Source organism: Antechinus flavipes, chromosome 4 (assembly GCF_016432865.1).
Source record: "Antechinus flavipes isolate AdamAnt ecotype Samford, QLD, Australia chromosome 4, AdamAnt_v2, whole genome shotgun sequence".
Lineage (NCBI taxonomy): Eukaryota > Metazoa > Chordata > Mammalia > Dasyuromorphia > Dasyuridae > Antechinus > Antechinus flavipes.
In genome coordinates, this window is record NC_067401.1 from 428,470,587 (window position 1) to 428,483,368 (window position 12,782).

At 36.2% G+C, this 12,782-nt stretch overlaps 1 protein-coding gene across 8 annotated transcripts in view; it reads right to left on the reverse strand.

Moving 5' to 3' along the window:
• Positions 1–12,782, reverse strand: part of DCAF6 (DDB1 and CUL4 associated factor 6) — a 160,456-nt gene that overhangs the window by 4,179 nt on the left and 143,495 nt on the right. For all 8 annotated transcript variants that reach the window (XM_051999015.1, XM_051999013.1, XM_051999016.1 and 5 more), the window contains 3 exons: positions 3,310–3,448; positions 1,694–1,850; positions 1,055–1,143 (listed from right to left, as the gene is read on the reverse strand). In XM_051999015.1, coding sequence (XP_051854975.1) covers positions 1,055–1,143; positions 1,694–1,850; positions 3,310–3,448 — 385 coding nt within the window. The remainder of the gene's footprint in view (positions 1–1,054; positions 1,144–1,693; positions 1,851–3,309; positions 3,449–12,782) is intronic.

Sequence of the window (12,782 nt, forward strand, 5' to 3'; positions counted from 1 at the left end):
CTTAAGGACTAGAGAAAGCCAAGAGCAAAAGTCCTGGGGTTGCTCCCATCCATCTGAAGACAAAATTTAAACTCTCATTTTTTATAGTTTATTCTCCAGAGATGACAACATGATGTGTTCTAAGTGCTCTCTGGGTCCCAAATGACATTTTATGCACACCATAGTGTTGAATTATAGCAGCTATTTCCTACAACTGTCTTTGTGCATGTTTTCTCCCATCTTTGCAACTGTGAAATGTCCTGTGATGTGTATTCTGGTTAAAGAGGAACAGATCTCTAGCGATCCTTTCATCCTTTTGCTAATCTGAGCAGAGTATATACTTTTGTTCAACAAGCCTCTATAAAGAGCTCAGGAACTCTTATGTCTGAGTAGCACAAATGGGACTAAGAAATGTGGCAATAGGTGGCTTTAAGCAAAACCTAATTCATGATAAAAAATGGAGAAAATGAAAACAAAGAAGAGGAAAATGGAAGAGGGCAGAAAAAAACAAAAAAGAGAAAAAGACTGTCAGAGGAGGAAGGAGAGAGGTAATTTTGTGAAGTGAATTTGTGAAGCACCTCAGACTATCTAACTCTTCTAGAGTTTAGTACAGGAAAACTTCATAAAGAAGAAATTATTTCATGATAGAGAAGAATCATCCCTTCAATATGATTCCTCTATTTTAAAACAAAAACTTAGAATAAAAACACACTAGAAAAATTAAACACAAATAGTTATAAAAGTTAAATATAACAGCTTATTTCCAAAGGCCTCATGCTTAAAAGATGATTTTTTTAATGATTATTTTAGTAAATGCCTAAAATGTGTGTATATGCATGCATGTATGCATGCATGTATGTATGTATGTATGTATGTATGTGTGTGTATATGTATCAACATTACATTTAGTAAGGAGGTCTTTTAATTTTGTTGGTTTTTATTATGATTTTATCCAAATTCTTTTTTCATCTCAAAAATACCTACTTCTATTAATATGAATAACTTGCTTTGTTTTACTAGCTAATAAATATATCACTCAGCCTATTCAAGAGCAAAGAAAAAGTGATGATCTTACTTCATCAGCAAGTTTTCGGTTGAAAATCTTGGACTCTTCAAGTGGTGACCAGATCTTGATGTCATAATCTATGCCAGATGAAGCTAGAACTAGAAAGAAATTTATATGCTACTGTTAAACTTGGAAATGTATCCTGTGGACTTTAATTAGATATTTGAAAATTATGTTAATACATTTTACTGATACAATTATCTTTTAATGTTTACAGCTTTGAAACTCTTGAGGACATAATTTGAAAGTCATGCTTAAATCACCTAGTTAAAAAAAATTATCAAGTACACAAAAGGTAAAAGATGGTTAACTGTTTTTTCATTCAGACTCAAGATATGTGAAACAAGTTTTAGAGGCTCAATTTGGATATTTAAAAACTTAATCCTTTGAAACCTGTTGGAGCCAGTAAAACTAGGAATCAACTTCACAAAAATAAATCCTGCCAATTTCTCTGTATTTTTTGCTATGGATATTTATTGTATAAAATAAATTGGAATCACCTCTAATCTAGAGAGTTATTATTAATGTTATTAACATATTATATGTTATTATTATTGCTATTATCTTCACTTAATGAAAGTTTGAATATGTATCTTACGAAAGATGTCAAGTTCACTAATTACTCCTTCTAGCAGAGAACTATCTTACTTGGGTCAAATGGATGTGGCTGTAGGCAGTTCACGACATGATTATCAGCTTCCAAAAGCATCAAATGCTCAGCAGTATGGCGATCCCAAATGAAGATGTGACCACAATCGGAACCACTCATTACAAAATTAGTACCCCAGAAGTTGGCTTCTTTTATCTATAAGTTTAAAAATATGTCAATTATATGATGGTAGGAACAAGAATAAGGAGACCAACATGCAAACTAATACCCAAAATAAAAATTTAGATTTAGAAAAAATAGTAAAATAAAAAATTGTTCGAGATTTTCTCCTGGCACTTATATTCAAACAAGGAAATTATCACCAGCAGGCAGTCTGATGAAAATCAGGGAAAGAGGGGCATGGGTTTCTGAGCTTTCAACAGTACAGGGACAGTTTATATACTTTTGCTATATTTCCAGTTGACTCATTTTAGCTGAGATGATGCCAGTGTAGGGGAAAAAAACTGACAAATTATTAATTCTAAGAGGGGTTAGAACAACAGTTCCTCAGCTTTATCTAAATCATATCATTTTTTGAATTATTCAAATATAGAAGCATGAACTGGCTTCTATTATATTTTTGTTTTATGGTACAAGAGTAGACGAAAAGCACCAAATATCTTATTAGAAGCTGAATATTTAGATGACTCAATGGATTGAGGGCTGGGCCTAGAATCAGAAAATCAGAGTTCAAATTCACCCTCAGTCACTTACTAGCTCTATGAGCCTGGGCAAGTCACTTAATCTTGTTTGTCTTAACCTACTTTTTAAAAAAATGGCAAACTAGTCCCGTATCTTTGTCAAGTCCATGGGGTCATGAAAAGTAAGAAACAACTGAATGACCAAACAACAACAATCGCTATAGAAAGGAAGTGAAATTTTTAAAAACCAAAACCCCAAATCTTGTAATATAAAGCAAAAAGATAGAAGCAATTGAAAATATTGGAAAAATTACTGAGACATTTTTTTAATCAGCTCAAAGAGAACAACTATGAGCAAATTTCTGCATTCTAGTCCACAATTCAAAGAATTTTTACAACTTATAAAGGCTATAAAATTTAGAAACATATAAACATTTCTTTAGAGCAAAAAGAATTTTTTTGAGTATCAGCTTGGTGGGTGTGCTGGAAAAAGAAAAGACTTAAAAGTCGAGAGGTTGGGTTTAGATTTTGGCTGGTGCTCTCGAGTTTTTGTTTCCTTTTTGGTTAAATAAGGATCCTGATATTTCATTACCTATATTCTAGGGCTGCTGTGTATAAAGTGTGTTGTGAACATTAAAATGGAATGATTACTTTTTGAAATATTTCATACTGACAGAATGCATACAGAGGAGCATAGCGAGGCAGAGGTAGAGAGAAGGGAACCTAGAGGCCATCTGGTCCAACCTCATCATTTTTAAATATGAGGAAACTGAAACCCATAGAAATGAAGCGAGTGATGTGCCCAGGGCTTCACAGGTGGAGCCACGGCAGATCCAGGTTTGGGGCAAAGTTCCTTTCTCCCAGATTCTGTTGCTTCCCCCCTCCTGAATTCCAGCCAGGATAATCTTCACAGTCTAAACATGCAAAGAGTAACAAACTATTTTAATCCAAAGCATTCAATGAGCACTCGGTACCATTGTCCTGGAGTTGCGATGACCCTTATAAACCATCTTTACAAGGGGCCTCCGAATGTTCAGAGTGTCCAGCTCCTCCATCTCTTTCCTTTCTTTCCTTCGTCTGAAGAGCTCCTGAATTCGGGCAACAGCAGATCGTCTACATACATAAAGAAAACAGTGAATGAAGCTCATTGTATGATGCGGGAATAAAATAAGATTACAAAATGTGTATTTCGTGGTGCCATAATCACTCACCCCCAAACATAAGCATAAAAAAAGCAGACACAAGGGAGACTACACCAGACTAGTTGAGTTACCAAAATCAAATTTTTTAGTTAAAGAGGTCACTTGGGAAATTTGGGGTGTTTGGTTGAAAAAGTCAGGGAAATAACATGCGACACACTGGCTTATAAAAGATAGTTTAATAAAAACACAACTTAGATGCAGGCAAAATTCATGTGCAGTTTACATGAAGTGACGCACACCCCACACAGTTTCTTCTATTTGTGTATGTTAGAGAACCGAAGGCATCCCATAGGAGACCCTGGGGGGTACAGAAGAGTCAAGGATTGGGCCCTGCCTTTGCCATTCATCACCCATGGGACCTCAACCAAATGGCCAGTTCTTGGACCTTAGTCTTCTACTTTCTTGAATGAGGAGCTAGGGTCCCCCAGTTGGCTCAGGTCATTCCAGCTCTAGAGCTAGGACTCCCTTAGTACAAAAGGGGGGACGACTCTGCCCCCCGCCCCGACTTCTTGTGTAATGATGCACAGTTAAGCAAGCTTCATGAAGAGAATCAATAGAAAAGTTAACTTTGGGCAAATCATTTTATCTTTGTGGATTTTGGCTTTGTGTCTATAAAAAAAGGGGGGGGGGGCTAACCATGCATAATAAGCCTTCTCTTGTATCTTCCCTCCTCTCGAAGGAAAGAGATCATGCTATGTCTACATAGCACACAATTTATCAGAACCAACTCTGAGCAGCCTTGAGTGTGAGCCAATATAATTTCTGTTTCATTTAAACTTTCCAGCTCCCCCAGCTCCAAAGCAGCCCCTTACACACTACTGATTTCCATGTTTTTCAGCCCTGTGCCCCCTTCTCTTTGCTTTTCATACAATTTTCTCTTATTCTCACACAACATGAAAGGAAATAAACTCTAGAATCTGCCATGCTTCTGTACTTCTACCTTTAATGATTCTCTGATCCTAGACCAGAGTTCCATATTTTACTGGTTTATGAAGTGAGAAAGCAGGCAAAGGAACTGAGCTCAGGAGATTCAACAGTATTTGCCTTTTGTCATAATTTAATCCAGTAAGAGAGGAGTTTCTCTAAACCTGTCAAAGATTATTTCAAAAGTCTGTTTAAAACTGTTTTTATGTTGTTTAAAAAGATATATTCTACATAAAAATATAACAAAATATTATATTCTACATATATTTGATTCAGGCTATTTCATGAAAAGGTTCTAATGTCCTCCTTTTTTTTCTATATACCAAGTTACTGTCTCAAGTTTTTTTTTTTTTTTTTTCAATAAGGTAATGTTAAAAGAAGTACTACATTTAAATATATATATTTAAAACTACATGCAAGTAGAAACATGGAAAGCTGGTGGGACAGTGCTTGCTTTAATCTTCTTAAAAGAGAAAACTCCCCAGATTACTTCCATTTAGAAGGAACATAGACAAAGGGGTCAAAGGTGAAGAAATGTATCATGTACATACTTGCATATATGTATATCTCTGTGCATAACTGTTTTTGCATAACTGTGTATGTATCTATGTCTATATCTGCATCTTTTAACATGTGACACATGAAACTAAAAGGAAAGGAATCAAAAGAGATGAATGTTAGAATAGATAACCAAAAGGAGTTCTTATGTTTAGCACAAAATAGTCAGTGAAATATTTTTGTTAGAAAAATCAAAGTTACACAATCAAGGAAAACAGTTTGGAAAGGATTTGATGCCAAAATAGCTTAAAAGCCTGGGTTTGTTGTACATATAGCTCAAAGAAAGCTTCAGACTCTAAGCTAAGATTTTAAAAGGATTTTGAAATAAAATTTGAATTAACATATATATAACTGAACAAAATGTGTATTGTATATGTGGCCCAAACACTGCCTTTTGGAATATAGGGCCACAGCACCTATTATTTACTAATTCTTAGTTGTATCTTTCAACTTAGTAAATATAGCTAAGAAAGGGAAAAAGTCAACCTTTTAAGGATTAAAACTCAATATTAAATTATAAGTTAACATTAAAATTTTAAAGTAATAGAAAACAAAATTATTTACCAAAGTCAATTAATACTGCATTTTAAAAGGCATGTTAATTATGCAGAGAATAAGAGATTCAGAATCAATACTTCCTAACCATCTGTGATGGGAAATGCTACAAAGATTTATAATGTTTCCACTATGTGATGAAAGAGGCAGTGTAGAAAGAGAGCCAAGAAGACGTGGTTTAAGTTCTCCTCGGCCATCCTGGGTAATCCTGGCCAGGTCATTTAACTTCTTGGTGCTTGCATTGAGTTGCAAAGGTGTTCCTAAATTGCACTGAGAGAAGGAGTTTCCTCTCCCTAAAATTCCCTAGTACCTATCCACATCCTAAATCCCACTGTATGCTAAGCATTACCAGAGCTAAAAACTTTGCTTGTAAGAGATACAGGGATAAAGCCGGTATGTGACAAGGAGAATAGAAGGTGGAATATGACAGGCAAGGAGAGATATCCTGTATAGTTGTTCAGTTTTTTTAGTTATGTCCGATTCTCCACGACCCCATTTGGGGTTTTATTGGCAAAGATACTGCAGTGGTTTGCTATTTCCTTCTCCAGTTCATTTTTACAAATGAGGAACTGAGGCAAACAGAGTTAAGTGACTTTCCCAGGGTCATACAGCTAGGAGGTATCTGAGGTCAGACTTGAACTCAGGAAGGTGAGTTTTCCTGGTTCTCAGCCCAGGGCTCTATCTGCTGTGCTACCCTAGCTGCACCCATCATGGTACTCCCAGTTAAAGAAATATTGTAAAATATAAATAAATTTATATCACCTAAAATCTCTAGCTTACATAGGTGTTTTCCACCCTTGGTTATGGTTCACAATTCAGTTCTATTAAATTTCCAAATTTATTTGCTTACTACCATGGGTTAAAGTTCTTTCTTCACACTCTATTCTGCCCTCCTCCCTGCCGGCTATTGTCATAGCCGTATTCCAGTCTCTGTGGATTCTCCACATAGCCTCCAAAGAGCTAAAAGGATCTTTCCCTAAAGCACACCCTTTAAGCACATCATTCTCTTGCACAATAAACTCCAGGGAATAGTTAATTCCTTTGGGTCAAGTACAATTCCTTTGTTTGGCATTAAAATATTAAAACACATAACAATGAGGCACTGCTTTCTTTACAGCATTATCACATGCCAGTCTAGTCAAACTGGCCTTCCTGCTACTCCTTTGCCATCACAGCCCCATGTCTTCCTCACCTCTTTCTCTTGAGCTCCCTCGTTCCCATCAAACACCTCCCTCAGCTCAAACACCACCTCCTGCCTGAAGTCTACACTCCTCCTTCTCCAAATTGTTTGCTGTTTGCTATTCAGTCATGTCCAACTCTTCATGACCATACTGTGCATAGGGTTTTCTTGATAAAGATAATGGAATACTCAGCCATTTCCTTCTCAGGTAAATTAAGGCAAACAGGGTTAAGTGATTTGCCTTGGCTCACACAGATATTAAGTGTATGAGGATGGATTTGAACTCAGGTTTTCCTGACTCTGGGCTCAGTGCTCTATTCATCGAAGCACTTAGCTACCTCTGATTTTGCAAACATGCTCAAGGTAAACAAGCACAATGACAAGAGTACAGTAGATATATAATATATATTAAACACAAATTTGCAAATCTTGGTCCACATGGAGTTTCAGTGGAAATGAATAGCACATAGTAGCTCAGATTTGTTTCTTACTCAGAAGAATTTTATTCAAATATTGATCAGGCTCAACTTAAATTGAGGTTTGGAAGATAAAAGGTGATTAAAATTCATTCTTGAAGATAGACAATTCTTTTAACTTCTTCTAGGAGCAAGAGGCTAACAATAACAACAATTTTTCATGGATTTTTACTAGGAATGACATGTGCATTCTTCAAGTGATATAGACTGTGACCCACTCATGCTTCCCTATGCTGTGCAATTCCTGTCCTTATCTTTCAACAGTTCACTGGGTACTAGTCTAGTTCTTGGGCTGTCCACCTATCGTCTCTTGCTCTTGTTACATGACTTGGCTGTTTAGTCCAACCCACATCTCAACAAGGATCCCTTCTATACTCTGACAAGTTGTAATCTCAGTGTTGTTTTACTGAGGGGAAAGCCATTATCTCCAAAAAGAACCTCATTCCAAACCTAAATATGGCTTTCTAAAACTTCCACTTATTTTGCAACTTGAAGGCCAAGTGGAACAGGTCTCATTTCTGGTTCAAATTGATCTTGTACACATCTTTCACATCCCCCTTCAATCTTCTCTTCTGTAGGTTAAAAAGCCTTCCTTTTCCCCATTGTTTCTCATGGGCAAAAAATCACAAGCTTTTCCTTTCACCTTCTGGGGTGACCTTCACAACACCCTGCTGAGCTTATCGAGAGCCTCCTCCTGATAGTGAAAGGCTGCACAGAACATAGGATAGATAACAGAGCTCTCAGAAATGGACACAATGCTTCAGCTGTGGTCAGAGAACAACCATCCCTTGAGTCCTGGACATTTTGTTTAGATCACATGAACTCCTGAGCTCATTGTGAGCAGGGTATGCTTCATTCTTTGCATTCTCGGTGCCTGGCACATAGTAGGTACTGAATAAATGCTTCCTGACTGATTACTACACTGTCCTGCTGACTCCTCTTGAGCTTGGAACCCAATCATGTGTACTTATGAAATTGATTTTTTAAAACAACTTTTAAGACTCTGTAGTTATACCTGAAAATTTTATATTATTAAATCTGCCTTAAGAGAATAGGGATTATGGGGCATCTAGGTGGTGCAGTAGATAGAGCACCAGCCCTAAAGTCAGGAGGGACCTGAGTTCAAATCTGGCCTCAGACACTTAATACTTCCTAGCTGTATGACCCTGGGCAAATCATTTAATCCCAATTGTCTCAGCAAATAAATAAATGGAAGGAAGGAAGGAAGGAAGAGAAGAAGGGAAGGAAGGAAGGGAGGAATGAAGGGAGAGACAGAGGGAGGGAGAGAAGGAGGGAAAGAGAGGAGGAAGGGAGGGAGGGAGGAAGAATAGGGATTTTGAGGGATCCTGAATCTGACATTCAGCTATCCCTCCTATTTTGTATCATCTGAAAATATGATAAGTATGTCATCTGCATGTTCACCTAAGACACTGATAAGAATGACAAAAGATCACAAAATTTCTAGAAGCAACTTTGGAAGATGGTATAACTGTGGCATGGAGAGGGTAAGTGACTTGTCCATGGTGACAAAGCTGTTAAGTATCTGAGGTTGGCTTAGAACCCTCATCTTTCTGATTTCAAGTCTCATTCTGCATGCTGCTTCTCTTGTATTCTGTCCTGATTCTTATGATCATGGGAATAAACACACATCCTGAGGGTATCCCAACAGAAGTCACCTCCCAACATGAACTTGAACCATTAATGGCTACTCTTTAGATCCATTATGCCAGTTCCAAAATTCATCAACCTGTATAATCATCTAAGGATTTAATCAAACATATGGTTAAAAAAATAGGTAAATATTATGCAACAGCATTCTCCTGGTTTAGCAGTCTAAACTTAGTAAGGAAAAAAAAAGAAATTAAATTAGTCTGATATATTCTGTTCTTTGCTGTTGGTTCCTGGTATGATTGTACTTTCTTTTCCAGTTCTTTACTATTTCATAATTAATTCATACACTCTAGAATTTTGTCAGGAATCCAAGCAAAGATTACTGGCCAATAGTTTGCAGACTCCATTTTCTTCCCTTTTTGGAAAACTATGACTTTTATGCCATACTATTATGATATTAATATTTCAACAACTACAATGCTTAATGCCTACAAAATGCTTAATATATAACAAGTGGCTCGATCATATGACATATTACATTTTACTTGATCTTTTTATAACATTCACCATTCCAACCTCTGCCCCTCTGTTAATTACCTCAGCCTCCATTTCCTCAATCTCTTCAACACTCATGATCTGTCTGAAATCTGTCTTACCCTCATCAAATGAATTTATCCCATGTGTCTGGGCTACTACATCCTACTGTATGAATTCTACATACTGTTTACAGTTAAGTAGGAAAGGCATTATTCTTCCCATTTATAGATAAAAAACAAACTGAGAAAAGTCAACTGATTCAGTTATATGTCTTGTAAGCAACAAAAAATAGAAGTCAGATCTTTAAACTCCAGTATTGTACTAGACTGGAAGTCCAAGGGCAGTTGGGTTTCATTTTTATATTAACTAGTCATGTGACCAAAAGCAAGTAAGTTATTTAGTCTCTATGTACCTCAGTTTCCTCACCATGACAGCACCCACCTCCCAGAATTATTTTGAGAATAAAATGAGATAATATATATATATAAAGTGCTTTGCTAACCTTCAAGAGTTAATTCTTTTTTGTTATTATTAAAATTATAATAATAATAATTTAGAATTATTCTTTCAGGAATCTCAAAGAATGCAATTCTCCAGTCCTATCTCTAATATTTTATCTATCATTCAAATTTATCTCAGAGATGGAAACAATAAAGCTTTAAAAAAAAAAAAGGGCAAGATGAACATGAAGGATACAAAATGTTTTACATCTTCCTCTGGGTGGAATCAACAGAAAATGTTTAATACATGTTTTTGGCTATTTGTAACTTAGCCTAACACCTGAAATTCCTAATCTCCTTTGTTGTTTCCTTCCTTTGCCACAATTCTCATCGTTAATTAGATTATTTTTAATTATGGCTATTTTTAATTATGTGAAGGTCCATGTTCCTTCAAAAACGTGTTCTATTTTTAATTTTATCACAAATTCATTACATAATTGGCATCAAAACTCATGAATTGAGTCCAAAACAAATCAAGGAAATCATTGCATTTTTATTTCAAAGGACTCAATGGGCACATTTGTGCAAATTCAGGAGAGACATTCCCAAATATAAGCAGAAATTAATTAAATGGGAGCCTAGAATATATGAACCATGGCCTATACTATGTTTTATAGCATCAACAAGGCTTTTCTCAGAATGCTATGTGCAATTATGACCCCACAATCTAAAAGCAAGGAAAGTCTCAGGTAAAAAGTTAGGTGACTCAAACTGACAAGACTAAGGGCTGCTTTAGTTCTTATTTAAAATATGCCAGGATAAGCAAAGCAAAGTTGCTAATTAATGATTGATAATAATAATGATGATGAATGATAATTGCATAGGGGCTTTTTTGTATCTGCTGCCTCAATCCATCTTCACAGTATCCCTGGCAAACAGGCTCTGTTATTATTCCCATTTTACAGAAGAGAAAACTGAAGCAGAGAGCTAAGGAATTCACCTAAGCAAGGCCACATAGCAAGTAAGTGGGATTTGAACTAAGGTCTTCCTGACTCCAAGACCAACATTCTTTCTGCTATGCCACCTGGCTGTCTCTACTGAATAAAGAACAACAACAACAAAGAAAAATCAACTGAAATTATAGCAGGTATAAAAAATCAGCAGCAATTATTTCTTTACTGAAAAATTGTAAAAAACTGAAACATGGTATCAGGGAAAGTTGTATAATGGTTTTCTTATTAATTTAATAAGAAAAAATTTTTGAAAAAGTCATTATTTACATGCAAAGTATTATTATTTTTATTTAAGAAATGAGTATTCTGGCAAGATCTGAAAAACAAATGCATATTCTATTCTGAATTCCACATATTAAACAGCCCTTCCTTTTCCCTGGCGAAGAAGTGATCTGGAGGTTCTCTTCTACTTCTACAACCAAAAAAATATATTTTATTTCCTAGATTAGAAATCTTAGAATTAGAATTCTAGATTAGAATAAATCTAATCTGTTCTCAATTACAAATTCCACTGATTGGAGGGTAAGTTTTCATAAAGCTCATACAGAGCGGGGAAGTGAAGAAGCTTTTTCAGTGACTATGATGTGCCTAGCACTGAGCTATGAATTGTTAATTATGTCTCATTTGATTTTCACAAGAACTTTGGGAGTGAGTACTATTATTATCCCCATTTTTACAGTTGAGGAAACCGAGGCAGAAATTATGAGATTTGCCAGGGCCCGACATAGAGTGTTTAAGGCTCAATTTGAACTCAAATCATCCTGCCTCCACATGCAGAACTTTAGGAACAGATATTCTTTCTCCATGTCAGCAGTAGAAAGGTTCTACCATAGATGCTTTATGTTGTGTTCATGTTCTCAATACCGCACAGCATCAAGTGGGGGGTACAAAGTGGGATTAAACCAGTCATGGGTTAAAGTTAAACATTAAAAAAATTAAACATTAAAGATGATAAGGGAGGCTTTTGATAGTGTAGTGGTGACCCCTGGGACAGAATAAGAATAAAGAAATACTGTCAGTGATGGGGCAATACATGAAAAGAAAAAAAAAAAAAGGAAAGTCATGGCTAGGATAATGCTCTGTTCTTACTCTTACTACAACTTTCTTTTATTTCCCATATGTATTTTTATTTCCCATATATACTTATTAGCTTAATTTTTCTATTCTAGAGCCCTTCATCAATTTGGAGCCCACTAAATTCAGGACTCAAAATCATCAAGAAATCCTGGACTGAGGTTTACTTTTGCATCATCTAAGAAAAGGGTGTGATAAGTTAGTACTATAAACATTCTCTTATTAAGAATGCTGCTTCTAAGTATTTCAGGAAAAAATGCACAACAACAAAACAACACATAGAGCATAATGAAGTTAGTTTGTAGCATTTTCCCAAACAGAAAGGAATAGAAATTGGCTTTTCTTATGGCCTCAATGCAAATCTGCAATCCAGTGACTGAATTTCCCAAAGCCAAATAGAAGAAAATTAAATCTTGAATCCCAGGGGGAAGGACTGTATGTAATCAGGACTTCTCCTCTCAGGGAGGCAGTTTCAGTTGGGAGAGAGAGTTTGAGATCCCACTGCATGCATGGTTAAAGCAGATATGAGAAAGGTCATGGATTAAAGAGACCAGAATATTCTTGATAGAGGAAAAGAGTTTGGGTGGAGAAGGTTGTGAGCTGAGAAATGAACTGATTAGGAAAAGACAGAGTCTTAGAAGTACAAAGATAACAGCAACAAGGAACTGGCTGAAATAGAACAAACCATAATAGAGGAGATGTGGCTGCAGAGTGATGATGGCTGGGGAGGAGAAGAAAGGGGTGTGCCAATCCACTGATCCCTCCCCTAGCACTAGGGTGGCGGGATGTATGAGAGAAGCAATGGAAGGTATGATTCTCAGAGAGGGTTCACAAGTACTTAGTCCCAGGTCCAATGGTCATCAAGCTCTACCCCCCA